This window comes from Carcharhinus amblyrhynchos, chromosome 10 (assembly GCF_965287045.1).
Source record: "Carcharhinus amblyrhynchos chromosome 10, sCarAmb.v2.hapA, whole genome shotgun sequence".
Lineage (NCBI taxonomy): Eukaryota > Metazoa > Chordata > Chondrichthyes > Carcharhiniformes > Carcharhinidae > Carcharhinus > Carcharhinus amblyrhynchos.
Window position 1 is genome coordinate 85248224 of NC_137333.1, and position 18699 is coordinate 85266922.

The 18699-nt window shown below is 41.4% G+C and overlaps 2 protein-coding genes across 7 annotated transcripts in view; one reads left to right on the forward strand and one right to left on the reverse strand.

Moving 5' to 3' along the window:
* Positions 1-15609, forward strand: part of LOC145349132 (mitochondrial ornithine transporter 1-like) — a 33790-nt gene extending 18181 nt beyond the window's left edge. For 2 of the 3 annotated variants that reach the window (XM_080197510.1, XM_080197509.1), the window contains exons 5-8: positions 1535-1675; positions 5100-5272; positions 11628-11786; positions 15131-15607. In XM_080197510.1, the coding sequence (XP_080053636.1) occupies positions 1535-1675; positions 5100-5272; positions 11628-11786; positions 15131-15252 (595 nt within the window). In that variant the 3' untranslated portion in view covers positions 15253-15607. Of the gene's footprint in view, positions 1-1534; positions 1676-5099; positions 5273-11627; positions 11787-15130 lie in introns of all 3 variants that reach the window. The other variant, XM_080197511.1, reaches the window with a different exon arrangement.
* Positions 15610-16277: 668 nt separating this feature from the next.
* The window catches only part of tpte (transmembrane phosphatase with tensin homology), a 75518-nt gene continuing 73096 nt past the window's right edge, over positions 16278-18699 (reverse strand). For all 4 annotated transcript variants that reach the window (XM_080197504.1, XM_080197505.1, XM_080197506.1 and 1 more), the window contains one exon: positions 16278-17379. In XM_080197504.1, the coding sequence (XP_080053630.1) occupies positions 17268-17379 (112 nt within the window). In that variant the 3' untranslated portion in view covers positions 16278-17267. The remainder of the gene's footprint in view (positions 17380-18699) is intronic.

Sequence of the window (18699 nt, forward strand, 5' to 3'; positions counted from 1 at the left end):
GACAATTCTTGTGGCCTGATCACTTCAAACTCCAGCACATCAAAATCACATGAATTAAAAAATGCTACTTGACAATTTAGTAGATACTAGCTTCAGAACTTGTGAATGAACTGCCATTTATTTGTTGATGAGCTTTGCAGTTGTGATGTTTTCTTTATTTTGATCCATTCACCGTGAAGTCCTGTCTCTGAGCTCTGCCAGCACCAAAATTCTAATTAAATGCAACCTCTGCGTCAAATCGAGGGTGGTCGCCTTGGAGACGGCTCAGAGAGGATGGTGTTGTTAGGACCGGAGGAGGAAACTTGGAGAGGTTGGGGTTGTTTCCTTTCAAATAGGGGAGACAGAGGGGCAATTTAACTGAGGTGGATAAAATTGAGAGGTCTGCAAACGGAAAGCATAGGTTTACCGTAATTAGTGGAAGAATTCGAGGAGAGTTGGTTGTCTCAGCCAAGAGGATCATGAGAATCAGAAACTTACTAATCTTTTCAAGCATCACAGATAGGCCAACTAGCACTAAATTTCTATGATAAATGTATTGTGTGCAGCTCTGGTCGCCTCACTACAGGAAGGATGTGGAAGTTATTGAGAGGGTGCAGAGGAGATTTACAAGGATATTGCCTGGATTGGGTGGCATGCCTTATGAGGATAGGTTGAGGGAGCTAGGTCTTTTCTCCCTGGAGAGACGAAGGTTGAGAGGCGACCTGATAGAGGTTTATAAGATGTTGAGAGGTATAGATAGGGTGGATTCTCGGAGGCTATTTTCCAGGGCTGAAATGGTCGCTACAAGAGGACACAGGTTTAAGGTGCTGGGGAGCAAGTACGGAGGGGATGTCAGTCAGAGGGTGGTGAGTGAGTGGAATCGGCTGCCATCGGTAGTGGTAGAGGCGAACTCGTTGGGGTCTTTTAAGAGAGTTCTGGATGAGTACATAGGATTTAATGGGATTGAGAGCTATAGATAAGCCTGGTAGGTATGGATATGATCGGCACAACTCGTGGGCTGAAGGGCCTGTTTGTGCCGTAGTGTTCTATGTCTCGTACTCCCAGGCATCCGTTATTCTAGATTTTAATTTAATGAAATAACATTGTGTCGAGAGACATCCTTGCTATTGATATTGAAGTCCGTGAGTATTTTGACATGCTAGATATTATCTTGACGATGGATATCTTTGCAAACTCTGAGAAGTATAAGGGACGGTGTGCGAAATGCACTATTGTGCAGCACCCTGATAAGTTTATTCATTAGTTTGTTGAAATTGAGTGATTGTCTTTAATGCTGATGATAAATCGTCATTATTTCGCTCAGAGACTTAAATGGAGAAAATCAGAATATTGACCATCAGTGAAATTTCAGTTACAGGTGAAGGGAGCAAATAGGTACACCCGACATATGATTGGCAAAGTTTGCATTCCAATAGGGTTGGGCAAGGGTAGCTCTTTGGTATTCAAAGGCAGGGTGTTGTGGGGAAAACATTCCAGACATGAAGTTGTCCAATCATTGATCATCCTTTCCCTATCTGTACATCTGCCATTTCAGTGACATACAGAAAGCAGCATCTGGCTCATTTGCATCAGTATTTGCCTCATTGGCCATTTGCCCGACAGAGCTGGTCAAATGTCGTCTTCAAGCAATGCATGAAATGAAATCCTCGGGAAAGCTTGAGAAAGGACACCCCAGGTACGTCTAGCTTTGTTTTTGATTGTCTTGTTTTCAAAAAGCTTAATTCACTGTCACGTGTGGGAAGTCCTTTCTTTTAATCTAGGTTAAAGTTGGACTGGGTATGCTGCACGTTTCAAAAATCCGTTATCGGAGCATGTGTTCCCGTGTCCTGCCACCTCAAAGTGAGGAGTAGGTAAATCCTACAGTGCAGAAGGAGGCTGTTCGGCCCATCGAGTTGGCACCGAACACAATCCCACCCAGGCCTTCTCCCTACAACCCCATTTACCCCAACTAGTCCCCTGACACTAAGGAGAAATTTAGCATGGCCAATTCACCTAACCCGCACATCTTTGCAGTGTGGGAGGAAACCGGAGCACCCAGAGGAAACCCACGCAGACACAGGGAGAACATGCACACTCCACACAGATGGTGACCCAAGCCAGGAATCGAACCTGGGTCCTGGTACTGTGAGGCAGCAGTGCTAACCATTGTGCCACTGTGCTGCCCAATGTATCTCAGTTTGTACCACTGTTTGGTGGCTGGCATAACTTTGCAGTCATGATGTGGGTATGCCGGCGTTGGACCGGCGTAAACACAGTTTAAAAAGTCTGACAACACCAGGTTTTAGTCCAACCTATTTATTTGATAATATACTCGCAAGCTTTTGGGGTTAGTCCCTTCGTCAGGTGAAGGGACGAAGGGACTAACCCCGAAAGCTTGTGAGTATATTATCAAATAAATAGGTTGGACTAAAACCTGGTGTTGTCAGACTTATAACTTTGCAGTCCATAATATACAAATAAAACACAACATAGATTTGAACGTATGCCTAAATGTCGTTCCTACTGAGGAACTTCCTATCACTAATCGTATCCACATTTTGGATTGGGTATATGGTGTACCTGGCTGCAATATGACGATTTTTGGAATGAGAGCTAAGGGGATTGTGTCTATTATTCACCCAGTAGTAAGCCGATGATATCAGTCGCCTGTCACGAGCTGTGGTGTGTAGGTGACACTTCTTAAGAGCACCAGAAAGACTGGGAATATTAGTGAGTTCCTGCAGCTTTGATCTCTCCTCTATTTCAACTGAAGATTAACACTGGCAAAAAGCTAAGAGGAGGTTTGCAGTTGGTGTGTGTCTGTGTGATATGTAACAAGTTGAAAAACATGGAGAGAACGCAAAAGCAAAATTTAACAGAAATCATAAATAAGAAAGCATAATCTCCTTTCCAGCATTTTCTCCATGGAGCAGCTGAGTGGACTATTTTTGCTTGCAGGCAGGTGAAGGACACCCAGATGGAAAGCTGACTCCTTCCCCACAGTGTGAAGCCCCTTCAAGGCTTCCTGCTGAGTCTTTCCGGCATTTTCTGTTTTATTGAGTCGTCTTGTCCTGTTTAATTAACAAAGACGATGTTTGCAGACAATAACTTGCATAATGTCTTCGCTGTGGAGTGGTTTTTAATGCAAGGGAACCTAAAGAGGAGGGGGGTGGATAGGGAGAGAGGGAGAGAAAAATGTTTTTCTTCGTGCCGTTTCCTGTTCTGGTCACGTTCAGAAGGAGTTCTCCTTTCTGCAAAGTATTTTTCTTTTATTCAGTAACATGAACCCTAGAATTGAGTGCAAATTGTAAAGGGAAGGTTTAAGAATTCTGGCTGGCAGGCTGGTGTACTCGTTGAAGGACTGTATCAGATAATTGTGCAATGCTTGCTCGCAGATTTCCATCCATTACTTAAATGGAATAAAATTGGCCCTGGCATGCTGACAACACACACTGCTGCAAGCTGGTTGTAAGGCAAAATGAAAATGTTTAGAATAAACTGTCCTAAATATTGCCGTTAATAAAACAATACCAGTGGGTAATTTATATCCACAACTTGATTGTAGGTATTCATTCCGCCCCCAGCTTCTTAGAATCCTTACAGTGCAGAAGGAGGCCATTTGGCCCATCAAGTCTGCATCAACAACAGTCCCACCCAAGCCCTATCCTTGTTACCCCACGTAATCCCCCTAACACTAAGGGGAAATTCCACCCTGACCTGTTCCCCATAAGTCCAAGTATTTACCCCATTAATCCCTCTAACCTACACATCTTGGGACACGAGGCAAATTAGCATAGCCAATCCACCTAACCTGCACATCTTAAACAATGAGAAATCTGTATGTATAATTATCTGTATCCCTGTAGCACGCTTGTATTGTGTTAAAATGCTAACATCTTGCTTTGCTGCCTGCTCACACTGGAATTAATGACTCCAGATCGTAAATTGGGAAGATAGTTTCCTTTAAGAGATTAGCTAATTAGGTCAGGATCGTACATTTTTTTTCAGATTGTGACTATTTGTGTATATTCCTGCTTTTTCTGCACAAGGGTTACTTCCAGTTTAAAGATATGTTTTTATGTGAAATACCCAAAAATAATGCATGACATATGAATTATGTTTAATTAGACAGTGAAGAAGAGTTTTTGTGCTTATTATGCTTGGAGACACATTTTAAGGTTTCATTAGACACTGCAAGTTGAAGAAGTGGTGATCTCACTGCAATCACTCAATTCTCACCACTAGATCCTGAATAAAATCTATTCAACATGGTTTTGTTTTTAGTCATTGCAGATATTGATGTCAAACCTCAAAATACTGACTGGGGCTCTAAGCCAAACTATTAAGAATGCTTGTTAATGCTTACAAAGCTGTTAAGGTGAAAGCGATCTCGAAAGCTGCTGCCTTTTCAAACGTGCATCAAAGCTGTGATGTATTCATAAGGTTGCTATGATCAAACACTAATTATTTAATTTAAAAAAAGTTAGCATTATATGATGCAGTGAAAAAGCATACGCGTTTTTCAGTGCTATTGTTTTCCATCATACTTTACCACAGACTGAAGAGGATTTGAGTTCTGATGCTGGGTCATTTAAGAAAGGTAGTGACTGAAGTGCTGAAAGAGGAAAGGGTATTTGACTGGGGGTCGGAGTAGGGGGGGTGATGTCTCTTACCAATAAATCTTCCTGAGGTAGGTTGTAAGAGGGCTTGGGAGCAGGTAGTGTTGCAGCAGGAGAGGCAAACCTCTTCTGTTATATATGTTATGCAGTGAGACACTCTTCAATAAAAGTGCATGTGAATCTTGTTGTAGATGTTTGTGACAGTGCAACTGCTTTCTGGATATTAACTAATTCGCTGTGTGGAGTTTGTGTATTCTCACCGTATCTGTGTGGGTTTCTTCCGGGTGCTCCAGTTTCCTCCCACATTCCAAAAATGTGCGGGTTAGGTGGATTGGCCATGCTGAATGACCCCTTAGTGTCAGGAGGACTACCTAAGAGTAAGTGCACGGGGTTACGGGAATAGGGCTGGGGTGGGATTGTGCAGACTCGATGGGCTGAATAGCCGCCTTCTGCACTATAGGGATTCTATGATAACTTACACATTTTCTTTCTTCCTTTTAGCACAGTTTGGGCAGTGATCAAAAATGTTTTGAAAACAGATGGTCCCCTGGGTATGTACCAAGGTCTGTCAAGCACTTTGATGAGGGAAATGCCTGGCTATTTTTTCTTCTTTGGTGGCTATGAATTCAGTCGCACCCTTTTCACTAGAGGAGGCCGGTCCAAAGATGAGCTAGGTAAGTACCTGGAATAAGCCGGGATTGGAGAACAGTGGCAGTATTTATTACCAAAAAAGTGAAAAAACAAATTGCAAGCTAGATATCGCTTGAAACCAAATAGCTGCGGTTCTTGAATGTGTTTGTTGCAACAGGAATTTCAAAGTGACCAATTCACACAATTTGTAGTATAAAGCTGAAATCAAAATAACGCACATCCCGTTTGATGGTTCATAAAGTTGGAAGGAAGAGCAACATTCTTCATTTGTATTAATTGTGAATAAGTGCAACTTAATGAAAATGTCAAGGGGCATTTTTGCCTTTACCAGTCTGATGTGTCTTGATGATGTCGCAGTTGTGACTAGTTGGAAAGTCCATTTAAAAGATCATTGGATTTAATAGTTTGTGTCACATGGCGTCTCACTGGCCTAAAAGGTTCTTAAGGTTGCTTTACCAATTTTTTAAAAACTAGGGATTTTATTTTTGTGGGACCATTTTAGTTCATCATGAATTTGGGAAAAACACTTTCTTGTGTCCTCAATAAACACACGGAGGATATTGCCTGAACATTTAGTGAGAGCGTACACACACACACACACACACACACACACACACACACACACAGCCACCTCCCTGATGCATCCTCACAGTACAAAGATTTCCTTTTTCAGATGAGGAGTGTTCCAAAGTTAGACCTGTTGGTGGAATTATTCCAACAGGAGACTCCCATGTTTATGTTCCAGGACTGTGCAGCCCAGTGTCCTTGGCAAGTGCTTCGTCTCATAGAATTACCAGTTCCTGCATGCATTCCCTCCATTTCCACTCCTTTCCAGAATCCTGCGGAAAGTATAGGCAGATAAATCTCAAATGTTCAAACAGACTTAAGAGTCTAGTAAACCAAGCTGTTGGATATTATGAAATTGTGAGATCTGGCCCACCCACTACTCGTCACCTTGTATGCAGAGGCTAGCCGCAAATTAGCGAGAGTTGATTCTAGCTCCTAAAAAATCTGAATTTAAAGCTAATCCTAATAAGCCTACAACATGTAAAGACAAGTTCCAAAGCTGCTTTGAATCTCAAGACGTACCCATTCTTTACCTGTATTGAAAGTAGTTTGGAGAGGGAATTGAATTCTTGTTTTACAATTTTTAGGGTGCACCAATTTTATACTGCCTTTTCCATGAGAAATAATGTACTTATGGTAATTAAATTAACATTTGGAAAAATCCTAATGATAGCTATAAATACTCTGGTCGATAGGGTGGCACAGTGGTTAGCATTGCTCCCTCACAGCGTCAGGGACCCAGATTCGATTCCCAGCTTGGGTCGCTATTCTCCCTACGTCTGCATGGGTTTCCTGCAGGTGCTCCAGTTTCCTCCCACAGTCCAAAGATGTGCAGATTAGGTGGATTGGCCATGTTAAAATACCTCTTAGTGTTGAGGGACCAACTAGGGTAAATGTATGGGGATAGGGTAAAATTGTCGTTGGTGCAGACTCGATAGGCTAAATGGCCTCCTTCTGCACTGTAGGATTCTAAGACTCTCTCTCCCAGCACACCTTCTGAACTAAAGAGAAAAAAGCAGCTCACCTAGCTTTCTTTACTTTGTCAGAGATTCTCTTCCACCACATTTGTTTATACTGATTGAGAGTCCTCTTGCTCCTCAAATTAACCTGGTATTCTTGCACTTCCCACCCACTCCTTCACCCTGCTCCATCTGATGCTATTCTCACTCTTTCCTCCCTTGCCTCGATCCACTGTGACTCATGCTAACAGTAACTCCATCTCCCTCGTCTTAGTTAATGTCAGCACATCTTTGCCTCTCATCTTTCTTTCCCTGCAGCACTGCTCCTCGTTCCTGCCCCATTCATTGTTGCCTGTTTGCCGCTTATGCCAGTGTAGTATATCTAATAAAATTGTTCTGGCTGGTTGGACCGTAGATAGAAACTTGTGTGCAAAAGAAAAAACAAATATCTGACTACAATCTGCAGCTGCTAGCTTGTTGTCATAACCGACAGGGCTCCTGAAGCTGTACTTGGGAGAAAGAAGCTAGTTTAGGCTGAGTTTTTGTCAGACGTGTACAGAAGCACTTTGCATACAGTAGTATGTTTATAGTTAGATTGGAGGGATGGAAATCTCAGCTCTGTAAATTCCAATCAAACCAAGCTGTACTTCAGTTAGTGAATATTTAAGATTATGAATTCTATAAGTCTAAAACTGAAAACATAATTAAAATGTAGGATGCAACTTAGCTCATTTCGCATCCCTGCCAAGTTAAAGCCTCTGTTAAGGCAGGATCTGCAGACTGATCCTCATCCTGCTGTGAAATAATAAAAAAAAAATCAAATTGGTCCACTATATTCTACTTTTTTGGTCAAGGTATGCAAGTAGTACTGGCAAGGCCAGTATTTTCTGCCCATCTGTGTCCTTGAGGAGATGATAGTGAGCCACCTCCTCAGGCTACTGCAATCCATAGGGGGTGGGGAGGGGTTAGGCACACCCACAGTGGTGATGAAGAATAATTCCATCTGCTGAAGAAAGGCAGCCACCGTAAGGTATTATTTCTGATCCAGCAAGGTAGAAAAACCAAAATCAAATCTAATCTAATCTTTATTCTAATGAGTTGGATTCATTGATAACTTAATAATGGTATGGGGGCCATCACTGTGTAGCGCTCTTAACCTTTCTAAATAAAATTTAAATGCAACATTAACTTTGAGAAGAGATGATTGGGAAACTCTCTAGTTTTGGACGGTTAGTCACGATCGTGATGAATGACGGAGCAGGTTCTAATGACCAAATGACTTCCTCTTGTTCCTATCTATGTTTCAAGGCATTTATTAAAAAAAAAATAAGCAATTTAGTAATCTTGTTTGAACAAGTATGATCCAAAGCTACAAAATATTGCATGTAAAATGTAGATGCAGATGAGCTATGTGCCTGCTTGGAACCTTCACTGCAGACCACAGTGGACTTTACTGTTTTGTGTACTGTTGTCAGGCACCTGCTTATGCCCAGACACAGGATGGAGTGAGGTAGTGGTAGCTTAAGGGCCTGCAATTAAGAGCCTATATTTTCCAAATTCCTAGCATTTCAGTGTGGAGATCCAGGCCAAAACCTTCATTTGGACCCAAAAGGTGGGACAGACTCACCACCACCACCACCACCACCACCACCACCATCACATTCTCTACCTACCCCCCCCGCTGCTAGGTGGAGCCCCTATTTCCTGTGAAATTCCTGACATTAAGCTTGCTCCACATAGTTACGGTGAGCTCCAGAATCTTTTCCCCAGTAAATACAAAATTCGTGATTGGTTTTTCCATATCAGGGTCAATCTGGAATTATCCACTGATATTTTTTAAAAAGACAATTAGGCAATTCTGGGCACCCGTAAGAGGTTAATGGTCTTCCGCTTTCCCCTTCAGGTAGGCACTATGACAATACACTATGGTGGGGAGGGGCTGAAAAATAGCACAGAAACTATTCATTGAAGACATTACATCAACTTAATAAAGACTACAGAAGTTAAGCAATTAAATGGGATTGAAGTCACGAATAGAATAGTGCTTAGTGAAAAAAATGCAAATTACCTCCGTCTGCAGGTTTATCTTCAGTCTTCAAATGAAAGCACCATGTCAGTCTTCACCAATGCAGGAAAACAAACACTAATAAATGCTAACATTTCTACATGTACTTTGTGTTCAGCTGGGAAAATACTCCAGTTACAGGAAATGTATCCTTTACACAAATAAAAAAAAGTTGATTTCCTAACGATTCTGAGGAACAGTCGGTTTGAGATGATTTTGCGGATCATGGCTTAGCTAGCACAAGCTGCTGGTAAAATGCACTCTGCATTAACTAACTTTTTTACTATTTTGATTTCTAAAATAAGATTTGTTTCTCCCATTGAATTTCTCCTTGATTTCACCCCCCCCCCCCCCCCCACCCCCCACCACCCACCACCCTTGCGTATTTTCACTGATTACAAGTTGCCCATCAAGGCAGCAAGTGAGCAGAATGCTGGATTTTAGCACTGCCCAAACACTAAATGTTATTGCCCAAAATTTATTACCCGATGTATATGAGGTACATCTATTCCCAAAGACAAGCTGCATTAAGCTTAGAATTTACATGACTATGGTTAGCTGTGAGCTGCTGTAATCCATCAATGGTATGGCAGATGAATTGAGGCTTAATGGTTGATGAGATTAAAAAGCTATGGTAACACAAAATAAATGGAGTAAAGTCACACATCAATTAACAAGTTATGGAAGAGAATGGAGAGCAGGAAAGCGTGGGAGCAGTTTAAAGACCTGTACTGCTGTTTCAATTTTCTGAATGTTGCCATCATTATAAAATAATGAATCATTTGTGCAAAATTAAATATGCTCAATCTTTGCTTTTTAAATTAGAAAAGCATTGTGAAACTTCTTCAGAATAGCAATGGGAGGGAAAACTCTACTTCTCCCTACTATTTAGTGAGTAATGAAACTTAATGCAGAAAGTGTGAAGTGATACAATTTAAAAATAAAGGATACGACTGCAAAAGGCGAGTACAGGAGCGGCAAAACCTGGGAATATACATGCAGAGACTGTTGAAGGTGACAAGACAAGTTGAGAAAGCATTAATAAAGCATGTGGGATCCTCAGCTGTAGAATTGAGACAGAGGTACAGTGAGGTTACTTTCAGCCTGAATTTGAGTAGTGTCCACCAATCCAGTGCCAATACCATTACGTCACTGCCTCCCCTTTAAGAAAGATATAAATGTTTGAAAGGGTACATTTAGGCAGGATGGTGGCAAAGTGGATAGCACAGCTGCCTCTCAGCATGAGGGACCTGGATTTGATTCTTGGCTTGGGTCACTGTCTGCGTGGAGTTTGCATGTTCTCCCCATGTCTGCATGGGTTTCTTCCAGGTGGTCCAGTTTCTCCTCAGTCCAAAGATGTGCGGGTTAGGCCGATTGGCCATGCTAAATTGACTCTAGTGTCAGGGGCAAAGTAAACATGCAGGGTTATGGCAATAAGGCCTGGGTGGGATTGTGGACAGTATAGACTTGATGGGTTGAATGGCCTCCTCCTGAACTGTAGGGATTCTATAAAATATCTACAAATATTTCAAGACAGGAACTTCTTCAGTCGGATAGAGGTGGAGAGACTCTTCCCGCTCAGAAAGGACAGTAGGACTAGGGGGCACAGCCTCAAGATAAAGGGGAGGGGGGGGCGGTTTAGAACGGAGTTGAGGAGGAACTTCTTCACTCAAAGGGTGGTGAATCTCTGGAATTCTCTGCCCGTTGAGGTGGTGGAGGCTGCCTCGCTAAATATTTTTAAGACGCGGGTTGATGGGTTTTTGATAAGCGAGGGGATTAAGGGTTATGGGGAGAGGGCGGGAATGTGGAACTGAGCCACGACAGATCAGCCATGATCTTATTGAATGGCGGGGCAGGCTTGAAGGGCTAGGTGGCCTACTCCTGCTCCTATTTCTTATGTTCTTATTGACTCCTGTCATTAAACTTTTCACTCTTCCATGTTACATTAGACAGACTTCAATGGATATCTTGTTAAATTCCTCCAATTGAAGATGCTGGGGTTGTTCGTCTGGAGAAGGTTGAGGGGAGATTTGACACAGGTATTCAAAATCATGAGGGATCTGACAGAGTAGACCTTTGGCAAACCTTATGGCACTCTGGTTCTCGACCCTTCTGCCAGTGAAAATAAGTGATGAGGAAAAATGTGTAGTAGTTGGTGGAGGGAGATTCTCGCAGTTGTCTGAAGAGAATTGGATAATTATCTGCAGGACCACATGGAAAAAGTGGTGAATGGGATTGAGTTACTGTAACAGAAAACCAGGGCAGCCACAATGGGCCCAAGGGCCTCTGGTGTTGTACTGTTAACCATTTCTATAATTCAGTGTCTGAATTTGCAAAATGTAGCTATCCATGGCAAGGCTGGCATTTACTCCCCTTTTGAGATGCACTGAGGAAGTAGGGTGGTGGAGGGGGGCACTATCCATGGAATAAGAGATTCTTGATTAACAAGGGTGGAAAAGTTATTGGAGGTGGGCAGAATCAGCCATGATCTTGCTGTCTGGCAGAGCAGGCTCAAGGGGCCAAGTAATCACTGCTTGCTTCAAACTTGTATGTTCATATAATTCATCAGCTGATCCTGAGCTCAGAAGGGCCACACCATTGAGCAGTTCTCTATTGACCTACTCCAAGAAATGGCTTTGTACACAAAGTGATCTATACTATTTTGAAAAATTCCATTGTTGTATATTAAATGGATCTGTTTGCCTATATTCAGTATATAGTTGAATACTTGAAATGTATGAAGACTGGATTGGTACAAGTTGACCAACTCGAATTCTATTTCCAAAGGTGTCATTCCCTTGATGGTGAGTGGTGGTTTCGGTGGTGCCTGTTTGTGGATTGCTGTCTATCCAATCGACTGTGTGAAATCTCGCATACAGGTCCTCTCAATGGCAGGCCAGCAGGCTGGTTTCATTAGTACTTTCCGAAAAATCCTTATGAAGGAAGGTAAGATGGGTTTTACTCGTACATGCATATATTTCGCCCCCCCCCCCACCTCCGTTTGGACTTCTGGCTCAAGTGTTTATTCAATTTGTAATAACAGAGGTGGTCAGCTACAAAACATGGTCCAGAATTGGAAATTGGTTTAGAATGCTCAAACTTTTGTCCTTTGCTTTGATACAGCACTCCTCCTCCAACTTAATTGTACAATGACTGACCCTGTAATGTTGAGAAGGATTAAGGAAAGGTAACTGTGGAGGTGCTTCATACATGGGCAACAGCTTTACATGATACATACCCCAAGGTTAATGTAATTTGAATTTTTAATTGCATTTCTGATATGTAATACCCATTACTATCTTTATGCACAAGTTGAATGGCTCCAGCCCCCAACTACAGAGTTTGTTGAGGAATGCAAGCCAGGGTAGTTACTGGGGAAAAAACTAGGGAGGTATATATTGTGAGCCGCTGCACAATTGCAATGAAGGATAGTAGAAAAAAATCCAATGACCTAACTTTAATCTGATTTTGGAGGCAAGAAAACATGTTACCTCTGGGAGGATGACCAAAGTAGTAGATCAGGTGATTGTCCAACAATTGTGCTTTAGTAGGAAAACCAAACTATCTTGAGTAGGTGACACAGTGGTAGTGTACTACTGCCACACAGCACTGGGGAAGCCAAGTTCTGTTCCAGTCTCAGGTGGCTTTCAGTGTGAAGTTTGTACATTCTCCCTGCATATTTCCCCTGGGTGCTCCAGTTTCCTCCCACACTCCAAAGATATGTGGGTTAGGTTAATTAATTGCTGCTTAGTCAGGATGGATACATGGTTATGGGGATAGGGCCTAGTGGAATTGTTGGTGCAGGCTTGATGGGATGAATGACCCCCTCCTGATCTGTAGGGATTCTATGCTACTATGTACAGAGTCTACTACAAGATTAAAAAAACCTCTTCCACCAAATCATGTAAACTTTCTCCTTTTGATTTATTTTTAAAATCTTGTTTATAGACTAATACAAAACCATTGTCATGATTATGTTGCTTCAATCCATCCATTTGTCTGTTCATTTCTCCAGAGTCAGATCCAGAGCTTTGGATGGTGAGTGCTGGTGCACTCTTTTACCATTGTACAAGTCAACCCAGTTAAGTTTGGGGATAGAGGTGCAAAGAAATTTATTTTTGTCACTATTTGGTGATTGATTAAAGCACCCAATATTGTCACAAAACTTGTAATTTTTTTAAATGCAAATGCTGTCATCAAATCTTGTCACTTTTGTAACACTATTAAGACTTAAGCCTAGAATATTTAGTTCCCCAATCCTCGTGGTCATTTAGATAGTAACATAGAATCCCTACAGTCCAGAAGGAGGCCATTAAGCCCTTCGAGCCCGCACCAACAATCCCACCAGGCCCTATCCTCGTAACTTCATGTATCCACCCTAAGGGGCAATTAAGCATAGCCAATCAATCAACCTAACCCACACAGCGTGTGGGAGGAAACTTGAGCACCTGGAGAAAACCCACAGACACGGAGAACATGCAAACTTCACACCAGTAGCCACTTGAGGCTAGAACAGAACCTAGCTTCCCAGTGCTGTGTGGCAGCAGTGCACTGCCACTGTGCCATCCTGCTCTCAAGACAGAATAAAAAGGTAGGGCTATGTGAGCTATGGCCCTTGTCAAACAAGATATAGCACAGCAAATTTCAGAAAGAAGGATGCCAAAGAATGACAGATCAGTGAGTTCAGATATCCAGGACAGGGATTACACAACACAGTAAATGATTCATCTGTCAGAGAGATTAGAACATAATTGGAATGCACAATTTGATATTAGCAATTACATGGAGAAGGTATTAAAGGCAGATTCACAGTAGCAAGCACTGCTGCCTAAGTGCCAGGACTTGTGTTCAATTCCCTGCTTGGGGCACTGCAAATTCTGCATGTTCTCACTGTCTACATGGATTTCCTCCAGGTGCTCTTTCTTTCCATAGTCCAAAAGATGTGCAGGTTAAGGTGCATTGGCCATGCTAAATTCTGTATACTCAAAGTAGCACTGGAGTGTGGGGACCAGGAGATTTTCACAGCAACTTCATTAGTGTTAATGTAAGCCTACTTGTTTAAAGTAAACTTTTTCAAAACTTAAATGTAGTATCACAACTATGAAGGCTAGAGACAGTATGAATCTAGAAATGTTAAAAATTCAATGCAAAAACAAAGCGTGTGGAGGACCAGAAGCACAGAGGAAGGTTGAGAATTTTTACAAGTAATTAAAATATACAAGTGACTACTGAAACAAACTAGAGGGTCAAGATCAAAAGCAAGTGAGGAGCATGTAATTGAGGAATCAGCAATTGCACAGCCATTCTACTGCCTAACCAAGCAAGCCCCTAGGTTAGAGTTTTATCATTAAGCCAATGGAAGTCCTTAACCAAGAACAGTGACAGTAACCCCAGTTAAATTGATCTAGATTAGCACAAACTAAAAGCTATCTACAAGAATTGATGGGTTTGATTAGCATAGAATCCCTACATTGTAAAAGGAGGCCATTTGGCCCATCAGGTCTGCACCAATCCTCAGAGCATTTCACTCAGGACTCTTCCCTCCACCCTATTTCTAAGCCTGCACTACAGCCAATCCACCTAACCCTCATCTTTGGATCAGACAGGGAAACCCACACAGACATGGGGAGAATGTGCAAAATCCACAGTCACCCAATGCCAGAAGTGAATCTGAGTTCCTGGTGCTGCGAGGCAGCAGTGCTAATTAATTGCTGTGCCACCCTGTAAATGTTTTTCTGCATCTGCATTTAATGAGGACTGCCATTATCAACATTCCAGGAAGCTGGCTAGTTTGAAGGAATACATAGTCCATGCTTCAGATACCTGCAGAATGAATGAATGAATGAATGTATGTATGTAATCTACCTCATATCAAAGCAATGCCTGTGAGAGTGTGGTATAAAACTTAAGGTGCTGGGGATAGTTTCATGTTGTAATAGTTAAGAGCAAGGACCATCAGAAAATGCAGAATTAAAAACTATTTCTTGAAACACAACCAAGCAGCGTTTGCTGGATGGGCACCCAGCATCTTTCATTGCAGTTTTGTGGGATAGTGCTGTGCAAGGACTACATATTAATTGGTCTCCCAAAACATTTTGAAAGGCATTCATTAAATTCCAGTCTGTTAAGAGTTATTCCAGTTATCCAGGAGCTTAACTAGCATGGGTGCTTATGGGTTAACTATTCAATTTGACAGCATAAAGTTTTTAAAACTATAGGGAGCAACAAAGCACATCACCACCTAATTCTATGCTTCAGCATTAAATAGTTCTCTTTTCCTTTACCCACAGGTATTAAAGCGATATATTCTGGATTAACACCAACAATGATACGTGCATTTCCTGCCAATGGTGCATTATTTTTGGCCTATGAACTGAGTAGAAGAGCTATGATGGATTACATGAGTGACTGATAGGTATTCAGAAAGAAATTACAGCCTTAAATCCTGACAGTTTGATCTGCCAAAAAAAAAGTGTCAAATCTTAGGAGCTAGCTGGAACGTAAAACTGGATATTTGGTACAGTACGTGGAGGAGTGCATATAGTAGGTGCAAAGGAATTGGATGGGTCTGTCAACAGCAACGAAACTGGTGTAATTTATCAACCAATATTAACTTAATTGTTGCCAAAACTGTAATGTTTTGTAAAAATTAAAATTGTGTTCTCTGTTTCCAAGAGAAACAAATCAAAAGCCCTTTGATTGTAACTGAACTCAACTTAAGGGTATAGGAACAGGAGGATGGCAGCTCAAAAATAACTTGGTTCAAAGCATTTCTGACATTCCATTATCCACACGCCACAAGCTGGAAAGAGTGCACTATTGTTTAAAATCATTATCACACCACAAAAGTGGGAAAAAAAGTGTTTGAATTTTTAATAACAAGGTACGGAGGGGGTTGGGTGGAGAGGTAATAGGAAAAGTAAGACTGCTCTTAATTCAACACTTGGCTGGTTGTTAGAAGCTGCCTTTCCTCACTACCTTCATTTTCAAAAGGATATTCATCTTTCTAGAGCCATGTTTATTTTATACTAATTTAGAACACTGCGTACCTTTTTATTATCTGCATCAAGTTTAAGGTATTATCAAGAGTGGATTTCCAATGATACTAACATAACAGATGATCTCAGGTGCATATTGGTGTTTTCACTGTAAAGCCCTTTTGTGCAGTTACAGCAAGCAGGATGTCCAATACAGTCTGCTATTGAAAAGCACAACCACGTCACTTCATTTCAAAAAAAGTGCACATACCTATTGTACTTGTCCTACTTCCCATATGTTGCATCTACTTATATGTAGGAAAAGAGCAGGAACTGGATCCTTTTACCCTTCTGTAAACATCACCAAGTTACAGTATCACAAGTCAATTCTATCAATAGGAAAGCATGTCAAACAACATTATTCTGCTACAGGTAACAATGGCTAGGAGGAATCCCAAAATAGGAAATCAGTATTTTGCTATTTATTGAAGAAAAATTCAAGAACTCTACATATAAATGGATTCAATAATAGATGCATTTGAATAACTACTGACATTTGATAGTTGAACAAACATTGCTGAACATGTAGTTCAAGTATGGGTGGTAATATCTAAACTTCATATCAAAACATGAAGTGTGCACAAATTCCATTGGAAGTGATCTAGGCTTAAGGTTTTGTAACATACAGAAAAAGCCGCTTCATTTTAAGCAGATATGAACAGTTGCTCAAGTATTAATAGGATAATTACATTAATGCCTGTGCTGTACAAGTCTCTTTTGCTCCCGTTTTCCCCCCTGCAAGTGCAGTGCTATTTGTGGTTGGAGTCTTTCTCCTGAAGAACACAATTATCTAGGTGTTTCAGTGGCATAATTCAATACTTCACAACTAGTGTCTAAATACATTATCAGGCTACTGAAATATCACTGACAGGACAAATCATTTCAACAAATCATAGAACTTCGAAGATCGAGGGGGGAGTGCAGGCTTTTTATTAACCCTGTTGTAACATTGCTGATAGCTCATGTTCCTTCTGGGGGAAGAAAAATGCTATTGGATAGGGAAAAGATATTTTTTTACTTTATAAAAAAAAATTCAAGGCTAATCCAGTTCTGGGATAACTGACAATCACACCCTCTTTCTGATGAGGTAAATGCAACACTGGCAACCTGAAGGAAAAATGGGCTGGAAAGGGGTGGAATTAAGGAGGGTGGCCTGCAACACCAGAGATAGGTGACTTTGACCATTTTCCAACAGTTTTTCCTTTAGTTGCAAAAAAGTCTGAAGTTTTTAAAAACATGAATATCTTGCAGCAAGTAGAAGTTCCCATAATATTTCTCACCCCCTCCCCACCCCACAAATGAAGGCAGTACCAGACTCCCAATTCAATATTTACATTACAAACTGCCTGGAATCATTCAATACCCATTCTGTTCCTGAGGTGGTGCTAGCTTAACTGGAATCAGGATCATCAAAATTCACCTCCACTGCAAATTTTTCACTGTAGATCTTCCAGGTTTTTGGCTTGTGTGGATTGTCAAGTTCATCTCTAGACAAGTAGAGCCTGGACAAATTTAAAAAGAAACCAAGTATTAAAATAAACCATGCAGCAGTTGAGTTATCAAGATGATTTGGATACCCTGTGAGCAGAAAGACTCAATACTTGACTGCAGAGTAAATCCAATACAGATCAACTCAAATTCTCATTGATACTTTACTGTTGTAAATAAAAGGGTTCAGACTTATCATTGGTAAAAATGTAATCCAGTAGTAGTTAAACATGGGTGGCACAGTGGTTAGCACTGCTGCCTCTCACTGCCAGAGACTCAGATTCAATTCCAGCCTTGGGTGACTGTTTGCGTGTTCTCCCAGTGTCTTTGTGGGTTTCTTCCAGGTGTCCCAGTTTCCTCCCACAGTCACAAAGATGTGCGGGTTAGGTAGATTGGCTATGCTAAATTGCCCCTAGATGTGTAGGTTGGGGCAGGGGGGGGGTGGTGGTGTGTGATAAGCAGGGTAAATATGGAGTTACAGGGAGAGCTTGGGCAAGCTCTGGAGGGTCAGTGCAGACTTGATGGGCTGAATGGCCTGGTTTGGCACTATAGAGATTCTAATGATTTATGATTCTGCAATCTGAATTCCAAGTGAAAGATGAATTGCTAATCACATAACATAAGAACATAAGAAATAGGAGCAGGAGTAGGCCATCTAGCCCTTCGACATTCCCACTGCATCAGACAAATCAGTTTGAAGTTGCAAAAAAAAGGGGACAAACTTGTCTATCTGTTTAGCAAAAACCCCAGTTGATAAATTTAAATATTTTAGCAATCAAACTCTCAAACCACTAAGCATCTACCTAACAAAATCAAGACCACAGAACAGAACATTAAACACCTGTATGATGATCATAATTTTACCTTGGTGTCCGATATAAAAGTCCCCCAACACATGAAATTTGGATTGGAATATTGTGGAAGTGTGCCTGAAGCTTGATTTCAGATATCTCTGGTGTGAGATAGGGTAAATTATGAAGACAGTCATATGGCAACAGAGTGGATTACTTGCAACCTTTCCTCCCTCAAAGAATGTACAAAAGGTGCCATTGTAGTTCATTTTCCTTATTCCTCCTCTTCGTTCCTCACCTGTTCCCGCTGCCCTCTATAATCTCACTGCCAAGTTGGAAGATACGAGCTACTGTAAGCCAGACAATTTCAATTAGAAGTAATATAGATAGTGCTAGATTTCCAGTAAATTTTACAAGTCTTCCTGAAGAATGAGGAAACACTGCCATAGTTTAATTAGATGAGAGATCTAGTGCAGATGCTTATGTGCTAAACATAGAAACTAGAAGCAGGAGATGGCCATTCAGCCCTTTGAGCCTGCTCCA